This window comes from Cinclus cinclus, chromosome 10 (genome assembly GCF_963662255.1).
Source record: "Cinclus cinclus chromosome 10, bCinCin1.1, whole genome shotgun sequence".
In the NCBI taxonomy this organism is placed as follows: domain Eukaryota; kingdom Metazoa; phylum Chordata; class Aves; order Passeriformes; family Cinclidae; genus Cinclus; species Cinclus cinclus.
In genome coordinates, this window is record NC_085055.1 from 17696334 (window position 1) to 17714071 (window position 17738).

Here is a 17738-nt window from a genome sequence, read left to right on the forward strand (position 1 = left end):
AGTGTTGGTTTTCTGCAGAAAATAGTTTGAGAGGCTAAAAGACAGGCTGGCATGAGCAGGTGTCCCTTTTCAGATCACCAGGTCATTTTTCTGAAGCAGCTCTAATTTAGAAGGGAACAGTGTACAGTATTGCTTTATCTTCCTCTGCACTCTTTTGGTTCACATATTCCTAAGCAGCTGCCCATCCTTTGGATTGTTTTTCAGCAACATCCCCAGGAAGTGCTTTGAAGTCTCAGAAATATATACATACATATATATATATTTATGTATAATTTAGGTTGACATATTTGGCAAGCTGACTTGAAAAATAGAAATGTTTCATGGCATGACATGAGAGCTCTTAAGTGACTTATAAAGAACTGAAGCATTTCTAACATCTGCCAGCTTTTGCCTACAATTCCCAGTATCTTTTTTCCATCCTATCACGTGTAGTGAATGAACATCCTCTCATGTGATAGAACTCTGGAAAGGAGTAAGTTTTATAACACTTGAAAAAAAACACCTTTCCTTTACCAAAGATTCCTAAAATCAAAAACATGAGGTATTAAAAAAAAAGTATATGCTTATTTCTGATGCTTTAGTTAAGAATTCTGGTCTGAAGGCACCCTTGACTATCTCAATCATGATGAAATTAAAATTCAGATAGTTGTCACAAAATCTGCTAATGTAATGACTCATTAAAAACATAAAAGGAAACTGTTCTACTGAACTTCTAGCCCAAAGATCATGCTGCCTTAGGGAAGGGAAAATATTCTTTTTCTATTATGTTGCTCAGTATAACATGAAAATGAATCGCTGGCCATCTATGTCTGCATTACTTGTTGGTATCTTAGTAGAGCTGGGAAACACACGCAGGTGACACACAGAGCAGCCAGAGAGCTCAGACCCAAAAACAGACTCTGCATTTTTTTTTATCTTTTTCTCTGTATCCTTTACTTTCCTGTGTTGCCATTTTAACTTCAGGATTGGATTCTCCAGCATTATTTAACACTGAACATTATTATAATGACAGGGAAAAAAAATGCTGAGTGACAAATTGCAGACTTACTGCCACAGTAAGTTCAGCTTTCAGTCACTGATGAGAGAACTTGCAGCTGTGGTACCAAGTAGCTGCCCTAGAAGTGTTGACTTCTGTCTCAAAAAGACTGAGCTTTCATCTTGAATATAGGCTCTGCTCCCCTGTTTTACTGTCTGTTTTAACCTGTGTATTTGTGGTCACTTGATAAATTCTTTCCTGTTTAGTTCCTTATAGATTTTTTTGTCACTAAATGTTTAGTTGGAGCAAATAAACAAGATGTAAATTTCAGTTGATCTCTAATTTCTCATGTGGCAGATTTTAATGCACTGACTGTAACTCCAGCTAAAAGTGCTTGTCAAGGCAGAAGCAGGAGAGCTTCTGAGGTAGAAATGGATAATGCTGCCAGAGGGCTCTCCTGTTCTATGGCCAGGAGCAGCTCGGGGACTTCCCAGCATAAATGTGATTCTTTGTAGTAAGAAGCAGTGAATTTATCAGCTATGGACTCCATCTGCCTCCTCAGAGCTGTGTAAACTGGTATCCACAAAATCCTGTGGTGAAGGAGTTCCACTGCTTAACTCTATGCTGCCTGCAAAACCCATTCCTTTTCTTGTTTCTTTGAGCTTGGTTGCTGTTGACTTGATCAAAATGCTGAAACCCACGATGAGTAAAGCCTCAAAAGCCACACTAGTCCTAGACAGCGTGCATTGCATGGGGCAGCCTCAAGGTACAAGCGTAACAACTAGTACAATGCTACTACATACTCATTCTGAAAATTAAAAAAAAAACAAAAAAAAAAAACCACATTTTGCTGATATCATTGATGTCAGAAAGCATAAGACAGCAGTTTGACTTAAGGAGTTGTTCAAAGTGGGAGATACTTGTGTCACTGTCTTGGACTTGTGCAGTGTAGCACATTTTTCATAATCACTTGGTTGCAGAGATGTCCCAGATGATCCCAGAAAGCATCACTTGTGATTTGGGTACCTCTGAATTAAAATCTTTGTTCACAGATCACCATTATTACACTCATTTCAGGTTGTGTGCTGATTGTTTTGTGCTGGTAGTTGTTCTACAGTTGAGTTCTATAAATATTTCCCACCAGCATCACAAGCTTCTCCATGCCTACTGGATATTTGCGTTTTGTCTTGTATATTTTAAATTTCTTTGACACTTAGCTTTACACTTGGCACCTGTCATTGCATACAAGATACTTGTATATAACAACCTTCTTTTATGCTCAAGGCATAGGGTACTTAAAATCTTTCTTTAAATTTCTGATTATGAGAGTCCAGTGGGTTAAAGGAATTCTGTTATTTCTTCAAACTACATTTCAGGTCTGTCAGAGAAGACATTTTACTTACTTATTTCTTCTTTCAGGCACATGTGCCTCATGGGGCAACAGAAGAAAAGTCATGTAAAAGGCAAGGTTAGAAGTGTGATAAAGTTTCCCAGGTAACATAATTGCTTCTTTCTTCTGCAGATGTGGGGGCAAGAAACTACAGACATTTATGTGCAGTCTATTATAACAAAAGCCCAGGCTTTGAGATCATCCATGGTTTGCTGGACAGGGTCATGCAGGTCCTGGAAGTACCACCAAATGAAAAGAATGGCTACACCATCAAGGCAGCTGAAGGTAAGGAAGAAAAGAACTACAGTGTACAGCAGAGGTTGTTCTGGAACTTAAATGTTCCCCTACAATCTGAGAAGACTTTTTGGTTGTTCTTAGCAGTAGAGTCTAAGGATTAATATCATTACACGTGCTGTCATGCTGCAGAATGATGGAATGATAGTGAAAAGGCATTGTCTGCATTCACTGATTGTAAATGGGATTGCTCCCTTTCTGTGAGCTGTCCTGAATAATATAGTTTGTGAGTTCACATCTTTTCAAGGGAACTTAAAATACAGCGTATATCCTGAGCTTCATGGACTGTTTATAATGATTTCATCTGCTGATGGTACATAGGGTACAAGGGTACGTAGGAATTCAATCAACTGATGAATATGCCAGACACCCACTATATCTTCCTCTGCTAACAGAGCCTGGAAAAGGCAATTTCTTACACCTTATCTTTTGGTTTCTAGCTTTATCTATAGCTTTTTTTTTTTTTAATAAGTCCCTTTTATTTATACGTTCATGTGAAGATATGTGTCTTATATATCTTTCAATCAAAGAGCTGCTGTCTTTGAGATTGACCCTGCTGCTTTGTTGTATAACAGCCCTCTTCCTTGTCCATACAGGGTGAACTGCACATGAATTAAAAATAACATCCTTAAGTGCAGAATCTCCTCTGTGTATGTGCCTGTACATGTAAGAGAGAAAGCAAGCAGGCTGACCTGATTCCTTCATTGCAAGAGTACAGGTTGATGGGAGAGAGCAGCACCAGCAACTCATCTATTCTGCTAAAATGACAGTGTAGAAAACAGAGAATAAAAAAGCATGGTGGCAGGGATGGCAGCTGTGGTTCTACTTACATGTCACGCAGTGGTGTTCAGAGGTATGAGACACTGACTCAAACTGACTCAGCTGGAAGAAGTGCCTCAATTCTGCACTTCCTGGAACAGTGGCACTGACACAGGGTCCCTGGCAGCCTGACCTAACTCTCCTGTGCATAGAACTTGAATGAAAATTTGTTAGGTGTCTCCCTGTTCTGCAGTGTGCTGCCAAGATACCAAGCAGCACACTTGAGCTAAGTAGTCTCCTAGCACTTCAGTACACACTTGTGTCAGACATATTGATGCTTTTTTTTTTTTTTTTTTCAGAAAGTACTATTTTGCTCGGTATTATTTAGGCAGATCCTCAATGGGTTTGTTAGAATATTGTTAATAGGATTCCCAGGTTGACAAGAAGAATGTTGAATATAATTATACTTCTGGTTCTAATTCTGTCAAGCACAGAACATGTAATAGTAAGACCTCTTGTTTGGAAGTTGGGGTGTGGTAGTGGGGAGTTAGGAAGAGCCTCTGGGAGTTAGGTACTCAGCTGCCATTGAAATCAAACTGAAATGTTCTATTCCTATTCAAAACTTTTCTGTAGCTGGTTTTTGAATAGACTTACCAAGAATTCACTCCAGTACTGAAAAGTATTTTCAAGTGGTTTCTATTCTGTGCTGTAACATGACAGCAGATTTCAAAAAACTGGAAAAAAGACCTCAAAAACAATCCTAACACAGGGAAGAAGTTATTTCTAGATATTAGTGCTGCTCAGTATTCCTGATGCTGTGAGATTTACAATGCTCACTCAAAATCCCTGCATTCCCATGACATTACTCCACAATACATTTAGTGCAGAGGGTGGATTATGCCTTGTCATGTGCAATATATTACAAGTAGTTTGTGGCTGCTGGTTATAGAAAAAAAAAAAAAGTATCTACTACTTTCTGTTTCACCAGTGATTCAGAAACTCTCCTGGGATGGCACATGGATTCCTTGCAGTTGTCATGACATTGGAATTTAACCTTGCTATCGATGCAGATGGTTGATACTCTAGTGCCATAACAAATGCAGTGTCACTGCACCAACTTAGCTTGAGACCTTCGTTGCAGACATGGCTGGAAGTCAGAGTAACTTGGAGAAATTTTGGGTTTTTTTAGTGGTTGGTTTGCTTGTTTGTTATTTTTGTTTTTTTAAAGTTGCTTCACAGTTTGTCAGTTAAGCATGTGTGAGAGACATGTCAGCAGATGATGGAGTAAGGTAACTGCTCAGTGATACCCTGTAACAGCTTAAAGAGAGCTCATGATACTGAAATAATTCATAAGAACAGTGCCAGTTACTTCAGAGGTTTGAAATCAGGAGGACATTAAGCATGGCACAGATTTTTAGAGGCATCTGCACTAAGCTGTTTTATCACCTATGCCAAATTACAAATTTGTACAGCGAGAAGTGGGTTTATCCTAGGGCTCTGATTTAGAGGTATTGTCTCTGTCCATAATCTTAAATAAAGATTGAGACCAGTAAGCAGCACAGTGTAAAGGTAGGGTTTAGGCCAGTTGTTTTTACTCCTTGTGTAACTGATTGTTGAAAAACAATACAGGGAATAAAATCTAGCTTTAAATGAGCAGCAGAGAATAGGTAGAGATGTGTTGGGCACTTATCTGACACTTTTCCAAATTCCATCTGGAGAATGACATGCCTGTGCTATAGTCCTGCTTGGTCCATATGTGCACATGATGGTTATTTGAGCTCCTTCTGTTCTGCCAACACCTAAGTGCCCTGAGATTTGACCTTAAGGTCAGAGTGGTTTTGCCTCTCTAGCAACACCTGGGGAAAAAGTACAGATGCTAGAAAATATGGGTGAAATTGTGATGTTCCCCTGGCCTTTGCACTGTGCTTTGGTGTAATCTGAGCTAGGTAATAAATGGAGAAGAGCTGTTCAGAGCAGCCTTAAGGAAGAGAGGCTTTTGAGTGACTGAATTTGAGCATTTCAACATACATTTGACACTCAATGCTTTCCACTTTCTTAAAAGTTACTAATGGAACCTTTTATTTTCTCAATACCACTAAATATACAAAATTCAAGTTTTAAAGACAGAAATCTGAAATGCTCCCCATTGCTTTAAAATGCACAGAATTAACTTTTTGACAGTGAATCCTACTGGCCTAGAAAAGCATTCTGTTTTTTTTTTTTTTCTTTGTTTTATGGCACAGGCATCCATAATCAAATAGAAATGGAAAAGATATTATCAATCCTCAAACTTGTATGTGCTCCATAATAAAAAAAAAAAAAAAAAAAAGCATAAAAATTTTGAGACTAAACCATTCCATACCAGTAATAAAATGTAAATATCAGTATGGAAGTGTATGGTTAGAAGGTAATCAAATAATTTTTTACAATATAAAAGTACAGGTGGAAAGAGGCAACAAATTTAGTTACAGGTTTTCAGGTAATTTCATTAAATTATTTAATTTTTAGTTCACTTTCATTGGTTTCAGTTCCCTTGAACTGAAAACTAGGGGGATTGTTATTCTTATGTTAGAAGATATTCTTAATTTCAAGTTTTAATCAGGAATGGGTCTATTTTCTGCAATATTTTAGTTATCTTGTGCTTTTGCATGACCATCTAAGATGACAATTTTCTTGCAGAAATCAGGACAACAATCACAGGAGGTGATGTTAATCACGGGGTTTGGGTCCATAGTAAAGCCTTACTTAGGCTGAAAAGAATAAAGAAGGGCTTAGGAAATCCTGACAGTGGATTATATATCACAGTCTTCAAAGGAGTGAAGTGGAAGGTGTAATTATCTTCGCTCCCAATGTAACATTTGAGAGTCCCTTATTTAAGGAAGAAACCCCTGGTTTTGCAGTACCTTTCAGGAGTTTCCATACTTTGCACATGGAATTTAACTGAGCACAGAGTGTTTGAAAAAGGAAGATAATATCCCTGTATTATCAAAGTGAAACAACTTGATAGGTTCTCAGAAAATGTTACAGAGAATCAGTGCATGGCTACTGTTCCCCATGTGCTCTACTGTCCTCCGTGACAAAATTGAAAGAGCAATCTCATGAAAACAAGCAACCCCTAAAGAGAATCAGCTTGTGACATGAGCCTCCTTTTTCTACAGTACTGATTCTCAGGGATTTCAGCTGACTCTTGAATTTATTAATTTACTTTTTTAAACTAAATGTTCATGCCATTCATTCTTTTAAGGTAATGATCAGTTTAGCAAAACTGGGAGGTCAGCCTGTTTGTGTTCAGCTGAATGTGTACATGATAAATGCATACTGACTCTTGTTTCATTCAGTAACTGACAGGTGTCTTTCAAAAAAAAAAAAAAAAAAACAAACAGAAGAAGTTGCATTCCCTTCTTTTTACTGCCCTTATTTAATTAAATGAAAGGTGTGGTAAAGTGTAGAAAATTTTAATTCCACAGTAAATCATAGTAATAGCTTCCCATTTAGTAAGGTTCAGCTGTGAAATTAGAGGTGTAATAGTTACCTCCATAACTAAGAACATCAATAAACATTGGCTTTTATAGTAATAATTACACAATAAACAACTTTGAAAGAAGATTTAGACCGTGAACCTCAATTCACAAGACAAGAGGAGGGAAATCTGGGACTAATTCCAAGTTAGAGGTATGGAACTGAACTGCAGCATCAATCTCAGTGATCAGCTTAAATTGGAAAACTGAGCTATATGCAGATGTTTAGGGCTCATATTGAGTTTGGCATTATTAATATCTGCCTTATTTTAAGAAAGTGTAGCTTGATTGCTCTTAATGGAAATCCTGGCCTTCCAGCTGCCTGTCTTGGCAGCCATTGCATTGGTCACAAATGTCAATAATTGTCTATTTACTCATAGATAACTAAAGGAAATGTGCCAGTTTTACCAGGCCTCCAAATATAACTTCTGACATACTGGGAGGTATCAGACAATTTTTAGTCCAGTTAACTGGCATTTTTATAGGTGCCATTGCATAGTCTTTCAAATTACCAGTTTGGTAGATAATCACATTTGTTTGAAAACATCCATTCTTAATAAAACACATCAGCTGGTAATTCACTGTACCTCACTCCTGTTAGTTTCACTTTTGCCAATACCACACAATTTTTATCACCGAGGATCAATTTAGATCATCCATCTTGGAATGCTGGCACCCCATTAACGCTTTTCTAGTACTTCTGAATTCCCACTATTGTAACTTCAAGTTAACAGGAGCAGGCAGGATATTTGCTCTGAGAATTGCACCACAATTCTGATGCCTGAGACTCCTGATGTTTTAGAAACATCCTAATCCTGGTAGATGTAACCAGACATTCTTCATTTTCTCAGTGGACTGGACAACACCTTACTCTACTCAACAATATCTACCCCCCACCCAGATGAAAATAAATATTTATTAAAAACTTAATACATTTCTGTCTCTTTAGCCAGTCTTGTTAGTGAGTGAAAGTACTCTACCTACAATTTGTTTCTAATATTCTTAAGTATTTTTAAATGCTGTCTTTACTGCAGCCAGTAATTAATCTTTCCTAAATTTTTCAGTTCCTTGATCAATTTCAGCCACTGCTATTAATCACATTTTCTGAAGTGCATATTTCTCTCATCTTTATCTCTAAGGTATTTTCTGATTTTTGACCACATTCACTTCACTAGTCGTATGGATAGGGTTTTGGCCAAAAACATTCCTCTTTTTTACTGTGAAACTGCTAGTACTCATTTATCAAATAAATTGTTCTTGAACATCTTCCACTCCTGTTTCTCTATTTAGTCCCCTCCCTAGGTCCCAGACAGCTTAATGAATTAATAGTGAGAGGCAAGAACAGCTGCTGGTTTTTTGTTTAAACCTGACCAATTTTACTACTTTTAAGTGTATTACACTAATTCTGCAAGACGTTTCAGAAGTGCCAGCAATGATCATTAAAATGGCATGATTATAAATCATCTTGCAAACTTGAATGTTTGTCACTAGCTCTTGTTGCTTTTCCAGTGTTGGCCACTACTTTGACATCTAATTAATTTCTCATACTTTTCTCTTGAACAGATTTTTCTGTAGCATCAAGTGAACTTAGTTACATGAAGCATGACAGGTCTAACAGGTCAAAGCTGCATTAAATTATCTAATAAAGTGGGTGTGGCTGCTCACTTAATGTCCTTTTTATTGTCTATTATCTCTGGTCTCTTTCCTTTTTGTAATATAGGTCTTCAGATTTATAGGAACTAAATCCCTGTAAGTTTCTGCTAAGCTTATTTCTATTCTATCAAATGTCTTCCCACTCTGGTGTTAATGCCTCAAATTTGATTTTAACTCCATTAATACCCAAGGAAGTACCCAAGAAAGAGATGAAATGGGAGGGTTGCCTGTATTATTGATGTAGCTGGAGTGGGAGTCTCCAGAAGAACCTGGTTATCAAAATCTGGCAGCACACTGTGGCACTGGTGATACAGCTAGGCTAAGCAGCACAGAATTCGTGGCAAAACCCAGAGTTTGATTTTAGAAATTGGTCTCATTTCATTAGCTTTGTGTTACACTGTTGATTTTTAGTATGAAAAAGAGGCTTTCAGAAGTGAGTCTGAAAAAGGCTTTTACCATTCCTGTTGTCATTTCATCTCTTCTCTGAAACTTCTTAAATGCTCCTTCTCAATATCCTTCAAGTATTGACCCTTATCCCCAAAAAGGTGTGTGAGTTCAAGTACATCATTTTAGCACAGCATGGGATAAAAAAAGGTTTGACAGGCTTAGACTTCTTTACCTTTTAAACTTTCATCACCAAATAATGTTTGACACACTTTTTTCCCCCCCACTTATGAAATAAAAGAAATTCAATGTGAGAACAAAGAAAGTATTTGTTTCTCAAATCCAGAAGATTATTTTTGAAGAGAAATGCCTTTTAATTGACTCATTTAGAAGTATGTTTCCTATAGTGGGGGGGGAAAACTATGGCAATTGCAAAAACACTGAGGAAAGGCATCAAGTCAATTTGAGAAGAGGCACAAAACCTATCTTCTAGTGCTAAGCTGTCTTCTAGTACCTCTTTTTGCAAGTATTAACTATTAAAGTTTACAATATTTTTCTTCCCATTGAGTTTTATTCTGACAGGTTAGGCATGCTCCAAGGAATAGTAGCATTTCTCCTGACAGTTAAGTGTTTTTATTTTCTATCAGTTTTTGCCAACTAAAACCATCTAAATCACTGGCATTTATGTTCCTTGAGCTCAAGGTGTCAATGGCTTCTCCTGACAACTCTTTGCTCTTCTGCTGTTCCTTTACTGGAGAGGCCTCTCCAGACTTTAATTCCTTTGGTTTTGCCCCCCAAAGGCAACTATCTTTTTTAATCACACATCGTAACAAGTCTTAACAGATAAAAGTCTTCCTTCCATCAAGAATTTTAAATGTCTGGCACAGCTTTGCAATGTATAATTATAGATTTAGGTAATTTCCAACTTTTTACATTTTTAAATAGAAAGTTATTGCTTAATCATCAACGATATTTTCAATATTGCTAAGCCTTCTTTATAAAATAAACACTTCATCCAAGGCAGTAGCAGAAATAGCAGCAATAGCAGAGCTCCTTTCTCAGGGCACAGGGGCAGTTCTGGCTTCTGTGAAGAAATGCTACATTTACCCATCCCCACAGCCTTCATCCTTCAAATTCCATTCTCATCTGCTCAGCCTGCTGGGGCTGGAGGCAAACGGAGCGTGCATCTGCTTTCATTTTCACTACCATACTGATATGAATGCCACCAAATGTGAGCATGCCAATTTTATACTTTATAGTTTAGCAGTTCTCCAGTCTGGTGTGATTTTTCAACTTTGATATGAAGGCAGAGGGGTGGTGCTTCAAATTTAATCTTACTTTTTTCCTTTTTTATTTCTGCAATAACATTTTAAACATGAATTACCAAGATATTGGCTGAAATGTTGAGATCAGTGTGAATGCAGGCTCCAAAGATACCAGTTGTCCATGGTGGAGGAACTGACTTTATCATTGTTTGTGATGCATATGTTAGACAAGAGCAGATACAGAGAGATGTGCTGAGCTCACACTCAGCTGAGACATTTCTGTTCTGCTGGAGCCACTGTGTGCTTCAGCCACGAGGCATTGCTTTGCAACATAAGCCTTAGTTGCTAAAAGCAAGGGATGAACAGTTCCAGTGACTGCTGAGATTCATTGTTTAATGATGTATTATTCCATGCTAGTTTGTCACATCATTTTCTGAAAGGCATGAAATGGGGGAGCTGTGAAAGCACAACATCAGGTGGCTCTTGGTTATCTCAGTCAGGTCACTGGGAGAGGAGGGCAGCTTGGTCTAGGACATGACTGATTAACCAACATGCAACCCAAATGTGACACACTGAAGTAGACTTGCAGACTGGTTTAGTGCTGGTTCTCATTATTCTCTAGTGCCTGTAAGAAAGCAGAGCCTAACAAGCTAAAACCTGTTGCCTTGCTGGGCACACAGAGTATGTTATACCTACCCCCTGCCAGAAAGCATATGGTTTATTGTTCCCTAGTTTTTGACAGATTCTGTTGTTTGCAAGGATGAATCATTCATTTAGATATCCAGAGAGTGATAAAAACACTCATGGAACACAAATAAGTTTTTTTAATGTTCAAAGCTTTGTGCTCTCTAACTCAAGTGAAATAGCAAGATTTATTTTTTTAAAAAGTGAGCTTTATTTGGGATTAGGAATTCCTTAGTTTTATAGACAAAATAGCTGTGACATATTACCAGCTTAGGTTTAGTGACTTTTAGACAAGTATAACATTTCAGATAAACCTGGATAAATCAGATAAACCAGCCTAACAGCAAAGATTAGCTGTGTAATGGTAGCTCTGCAAAGCAACTAAATTCCAGTGGAGAGTTGCTGTTTCTCACAACTATCCCACAAAGGCAAATTTTTCAGCTTTGTATGCAAATACTGATTTCTAGAGAAATACATGGAATTTGATAGATTTTTTTTTTTCCCTAGGTTTCCTACTTTGTTTTTCCAGCATGCAGTATTTAATAAGAGAACCCCAAATACCTGCATTCCTTAGCCTCAGCACCCACCCAGGTAATACCTTCCATTAGGAAAGGCAGGAACACCGTGATTTTGCCCAGGTAATTTTAAGTGTCTGAGGCTGCTGCAATCATGAGGATAACCCAGATGAATAAAGATGTGCCTCAAACTACTGCATTCTTGAACCACTTTCTAACATCCAGCAACACCAAACAACCTCTGTTAAAGCTCCTGGGACACTCCAGATCAAGAATGAAAAACAAATCCAGCTTATAGGGTTGTGTATGAGAGTTCTTACAAGACAGAAGAGTTTTCCTCACACCCTCCCTGAAATACAAATTAATAGAAACTCAGCCATTGACTTAGTTGTAATAGGAGAACACGATTTACTGACTGACCACTGCAAATCTCTGGATGATTCTCTGTGTTCTCAACCTTATTGTCTGCACAAGGACTCTAATATTCAGTTCTATTTTTGACTATCCAGTGTAGCAGTCCAGGTAAATAATTGATTGTCACTTTACCCTCTTCTGCTATGCTCTGTATGAGGAGGCTTTTGGAGAAACAGAGGACAAAATCAGACTGAAAGATGCCCTTTAGACAAGGACATATTCATTCACATCACACAGATATTAATTCTGTGATTTTTGTCAAGTGTTAATTATTTTCTTGAGAGGGGCAATTAAGGCACATGCTTTAAATTTAATAGCACTAATTTTAATTTCCTGGTGTGTCAGTCCAGTTCTGTGTGATCTGAGGAAATGGCAGTTGTTCTGGCACAGCTTTAGTCAGGATTTACAGATCAAGAGACTAAAGTTGACAAATATCCCACTGATACCAAACTATGTTTTTTCTGGGCTTGAGAATATAAGGGAGAAGATCTGCTGACAGTGTGCACCTTTTGAGAACAGTTGGTCTCTCAGTATGTTCCAAAAATCATGCAAGATTTAAGATGTCTGATTTTAAGAATTAGCTGAAGGTAAATCATTCCATAGCAAGATCTGATTTTGAGGTTGCTGTTGGTTTGCATAAAGCTCTGGGAGCCTCTGTGCTGTGTGTATGGGCAAAAATAAGGGGCTGCCTTTCAACACACTGCCTGGGCTGACAGTGCCCCCTGACTCTGCATTTGATTTGCATTTTCTGCCAAAAGAAGTAATTGGTCAAATGTGTGAAGAACTTGATCCTAAAACCAACATCTAACCTTACAGAAGTAAATTCCATCCACTGCTGCACAGGCAAAAAGAACTCACTTCACCAGGTGAGTTGGGATGAAGTAGTGAAAGGGCAGCTGGAGTCACTAAAGGGAGGAGAATTAAGATGAAAGGCAACTGAGGCCAGATAAGCTCTGCTCTGTTACCTTCTTAAACTTCAGCTTCCAGTGTTCTTTCAAATTACAGGAACAAACAAGTGGGTTTGAAGGCTTAGTGCAACTGCAGGCCTATAATACAACTTTAATCTATTTCTTTTTGAAAGGAAGGGAGAGTAGGTAGAGAAAAGAAACTGTGCAAGGTGTTTGACAACAAAGAGTGCAGGGAACTCAGAGCTCTTTGAGGGTCAATTAGCCAGAAAATGTGCTAAAGACTACATGCTCTGTTGGATTATTGGCCAAAGAATTACCCCAAAGCAATCAGAGTGGCCCTATTGCCTGAATACAGAAAGGCAATTACAGATTTTGAGGACATGCTACAGAAGCTTTAATTAAAGGTATTACTTCTACATCACTGAACATTAGAAATTAAATTCTTACTTGCAGCCACGAGAAGCAGCTTTTGTCTTTCCCTTGCGTGTAGCGTGGCAGCATAAGACAGGGCTGGCTTTGGCAGCCCTTTTTTAGGAACACATATTGGATTTCACCCCACCCCTTCTCCTAACTACCACTTACACACCTGACATATTAAGAGGTGGATTTCCACTGCTAAACCTTCAGGCTTCCTCTGGCATTGTCTGGGTCTCCATCAGCAAGGATAATACAATCTCTGAATAGATTTCAAGGTGAAGTTTATTTGTGTGCAGAGTAGAAAGGATTTGCTATGTCAAGAGGGATAAATCTGTTATCCTTAAAACAGAAGGTACAATAAACGACAATTTTTAAATGAATTTTGACTCTCAATGTGGTTGATGGTACAGCCAACCAGTTGGACCTACAAGAGCAGCCTCTCAGGATGATTACACCAGCAGCAAACACAATCTCTTCCTAACACACCTGCTCAGAGTGGGGCCTCCAGGTGTGCTTTTGTACCTCCCTGAGTAGGGACAGTTTCTTTGGGAAAACCATGCTCTTCACAACCATGTTACTCTTGGATGATACTGCACAGAAAGGCAGGACAAACTGTGGTGACCCCCTGCTCAAAAGCTGCAGGTCACAGCTGCCAGTGACTCTGGAAAGACTAATTTTGATATCAAGACTTTACTGAAGCTTAAGTGCACTGGGCTTCAGCTTCTGGTGTGACTTAACACAAACATGGTAACAGCATGTGCACTTTCTGCTGATTTCTCACATGTGCAAGTAGCTTCAGCACACCTTTCATACAGACTTGACTCTCACTCTGAAACTTTTACTCTGCTTCAAGGGTTGAAGTCACATAACACTGCCCAGTCCATAACAAGTTTTTCTAGAAATCCTAACCACCATTGCTATTTACTTAACAATACCAGAAACACACAAATTAGGATGGAAAGAGCTCTTACCTTTGCTGCCCTGCTCCATGGGTTTCTCAGGTCCTCCTACAGCTTGTGTCTTGCCCTAACACAGCAGGTTCCTCTAGCTCAGGTCTCCTTTTGAGCTTGTGGTTGGTCCCTCAATCAAAACTCTCCCCCAGCTGCAAATGCTTGTTTCTCTTTGCCCCCTTTCTTTGCCCCCTTTCTGCTCAGGTTTTTCATATTTCTTCTGAGGTTTTTTCTTTCCTTCTTTGCTTCCCTTTCAATGTCTGAATTTTTTAACCTGGAATTTACATTTGCTCTGAATTCTGGTTCCATGGCAGTTCCATGGACCACCTGGTCCAATGCATGAGCCAACCTCCTTCCCTTACCACCTGTGTGGTCAAAGGAAGAGTCACTAAGATGGGGAAGGCTTTAGATCCCCCCTGTGGGATGCAGTCTGGAGGCCCTTTTGGCAGGCAGGAGTATACTTTGAAGCATTCTGTAGTGCAGCCAATTACCATAATAATAGTTCCATTATTAAACAGAGTTCATAAACTCTCTGTAAACCTGCTTCTCAGCTCATGTTTCTTTGGTGCAAGAGCCATGTGTTGGCTGGACAGATGGGGGCCCTAAAGTTTTTAACAGGTTCTTTCATTTTTGTTTGCTTATTGTCTGATCTTTTCCAGCCACAGAATTATACCCTGCAGTTACCATGTCTGCAGAGCATGGGGCACACTGGTGACTGCCCTGTGAAGCAGCCGACATTTCAGGGTCAGCTTAACTAGAAACTGAGACTTTGTTTGAAGGTCCCATTCCCTGCACTTTGGGGACCTAAGTGTTCCCCCTTGAAATTAATTATATATTTCCCTCTTCGCTGCAAGGAAGTGCAAAGAAAAGTAACATCATGGTCCACCATCAGCTGCTCCATGAGATGAAAAATTCTGCTCGGTGTCTAAACCATAGCCTGGAGCAGCATATTCAGAACTCACTGGGACTAGAAGACCAACAGCTGGTGATGGATAGCAGAGCATTTGTTGTGTATGAAAACACCATTGTTTCACACAATGAGAAGTGGCACAGATCTGGGAAACTGCCCTTGTTAGGTTGATTGAGTACAGTATTATTTTAGACCCCATCAGATATCTACAACAAGTTCAAAAACCGTTAAGTCTCATGACATAGCTGGGTCTAAGATGTGCAGGAAGATAAAATAACTTTCCCAAGACTACACAGAAGGAAGCTCAGAAGAGCAGACAAGTCAGACTCACAGCTTTTTAACTGACCCTATTGTCAAAGCTCTTTTTTTGCTACAGATTTATAGTGGGGTACCATGCCAGCATTATGAACTTCTGCTTGGTTCTTGCTTTTGTGCCAGTTCAAGCTTACAGTCAAGTGTCTAAAAGAAAGTCTGTGTGTGCTGCTCACATCTTTGGTACAATACCAGCTTTATTTACAAAAAGGAAAGCCTTTACCACTAAGAAAAGGCATCTTTATTTTTAGGTTATGTTTTCACCCACAATCTGCACAGTGATCTGTATGTGTGACATTTGACTCTTTTCTAAATTTGTTTCATCTTGTTTTGAATAGTGCAGCTTGGCAGTGGCAAGTGTCTCTTTGGCTGGAGTCATGTGCCAGTAGCATCCAGGGTGAGGTAATTTCACTGTTGTACATCCAGTCTAAGTCATTGGTTTGTGCTTGTAGCTAAGACTGGAACTGGATAATTTAAAAGATTCTGCTTCCAAATGTTTTTAAGACAGCCTTTAAGCAATGTTATTGTGGTCATTTACTACTGTAGTCAAGATTTCACAAGGTAGCCAAAATTAAAGTGGACATTGAAGTTAATTTGCACTTGCAGCAACTCGGGCAAGAAAACAACCTAATTGCTGTTCTTATAGCTGCAAGTTACAGCTACAAACCTCATAGGAGATACTTCTTAAATTAATTATTTCCACTGTGGAGCTAACAGAGAATCTCTCTGGCCTTGACCACTAGTGATCAGAGTATCATGAAAATGTTCCTGAGGTTTGAGGTTCATTTGGACATTATTGCCTTTTTAGGTAGCTCCTTGTACACACATGAAAATGTCCTGGGCTGATTCTGAACCTTAAGTAGCATTTGATGCAACCAGAGAGGAAGTTGCTGTCAGGAAATTCTTGTGATCCTCTTGCAGAGGACACTGAAGGCAGCAGCATTAAATCAAGGTGGAGGAGCTTTCTGAGGATTCAGAATCTGAAGGATTCAGTGGCCTTGTTTCATCCTCTTCCCCTTTGATGTCGCAGCATTGCCTGCAGCACTACTCGTGGGATGTCCCACACACTGTGCCTTGCTTCCACACACTCGTCCAGAAAGAGGTGCTTTCAGAAGGAGCAAGTGGCTGGTCTGGTATGGCTTTGTCTTTAGAAGGGCTATCAGATAAAAATGCCACTCACCTCAGGACAGAGGCCAATAAAATGCAAGTTTAGTTGCAACAAACAAACTTGAACATAGTGCTGGTAGAGCTACCCACATGGGGAAACTCCCAGGAAGGAAAGTCTTTCCATGAAAAAGTCTGCACAGCTGCTTTAAGTTCTTTCTTCATGGCAAATTTACCTACATTTTTAGGGAAAAATATCCCATGTAACATTTAAAAACTGGGACTCAGTTTGAGGTAAGAGAAAGATGATCTTTGGCTTTGTATGAGTGTTCATTGTTTCACAGTTTTATGGTGTATAGGAAACGACTTAAAAAGTTCTTCTCCAGATGATGGGAATGCAGGTTGTTTTTAATTATGTGACAGGCAATCAAGGGTGACATGCCTGCTTACCCTTTAGATGACAGCAAGCTTTATTTCTTTAAACAGACTAAGGTGGGAGACATTCAGATGTTAAATAGCCTAAAGGCTGCAAAAGTTCTTCATTTCAGTAGCCCTCTGACTCAACTGTGCTAATTTCTATTGCAGGGGGAAGTTAGTCAAAACAATTGGAGTGTGAAAAATGCCCAAGCTTTGGGCTTTACATTTTATTTTTAACTCAGTGTTTTCTCATTCTCTATCAATCATGACAACTCTTAATGCAAGAATGTGAGAGCCTCTTCTGAGCATCTCAGCACAGAGAACTGTTTAATACTGAGAGCTTTGTTCTGCATGTTAAATGCCTATTGACTCCTCCAGCCCAAAGAAATATTGATTTTTCTCTCACTTTCTTTACAGGCACTGCTTTCTTTCCTGGTCGCTGTGCTGAGGTCTTTGCCAAAGGTCAAAGCATTGGGAAACTTGGAGTCGTGCACCCTGATGTTATCACCAAGTTTGAGCTCACCATGCCTTGCTCTGTCCTAGAGATCAACATTGAGCCCTTCGTGTGAAGATGTGACTTTTGTGCTCTGACAGCCGTCTACTGTCACATGCAGCACCCTCTCCTCTTTTGTCTCCCTCCCAGGGGACATCCGCTTATGCTTTTATGTTCCAATAAACCAGAAAAACAGATCCTGCCTCCCTGAGTAAATGTGTTCTTTACAGTGCAATCTGGCTGGCTTCTGCAGGGAAGGAATGTGGGATCTCGGGCTAGGCTGTGCCCTCAATGTTTCAAAGGGCAGGGGGGAAGAAGCAAGTTGGGTCAAAGCCCAGTGTTTTACAAGAGAAATGTAATGGCAGAGCACATGAT

General features: G+C 39.2%; 1 protein-coding gene across 1 annotated transcript in view; it reads left to right on the top strand.

The window, feature by feature from the left end:
• Positions 1–17560, top strand: part of FARSB (phenylalanyl-tRNA synthetase subunit beta) — a 37069-nt gene extending 19509 nt beyond the window's left edge. The window contains exons 16-17 of the mRNA XM_062499169.1: positions 2499–2651; positions 17288–17560. Coding sequence (XP_062355153.1) covers positions 2499–2651; positions 17288–17439 — 305 coding nt within the window. The 3' untranslated portion in view covers positions 17440–17560. The remainder of the gene's footprint in view (positions 1–2498; positions 2652–17287) is intronic.
• Positions 17561–17738: the final 178 nt, after the last annotated feature.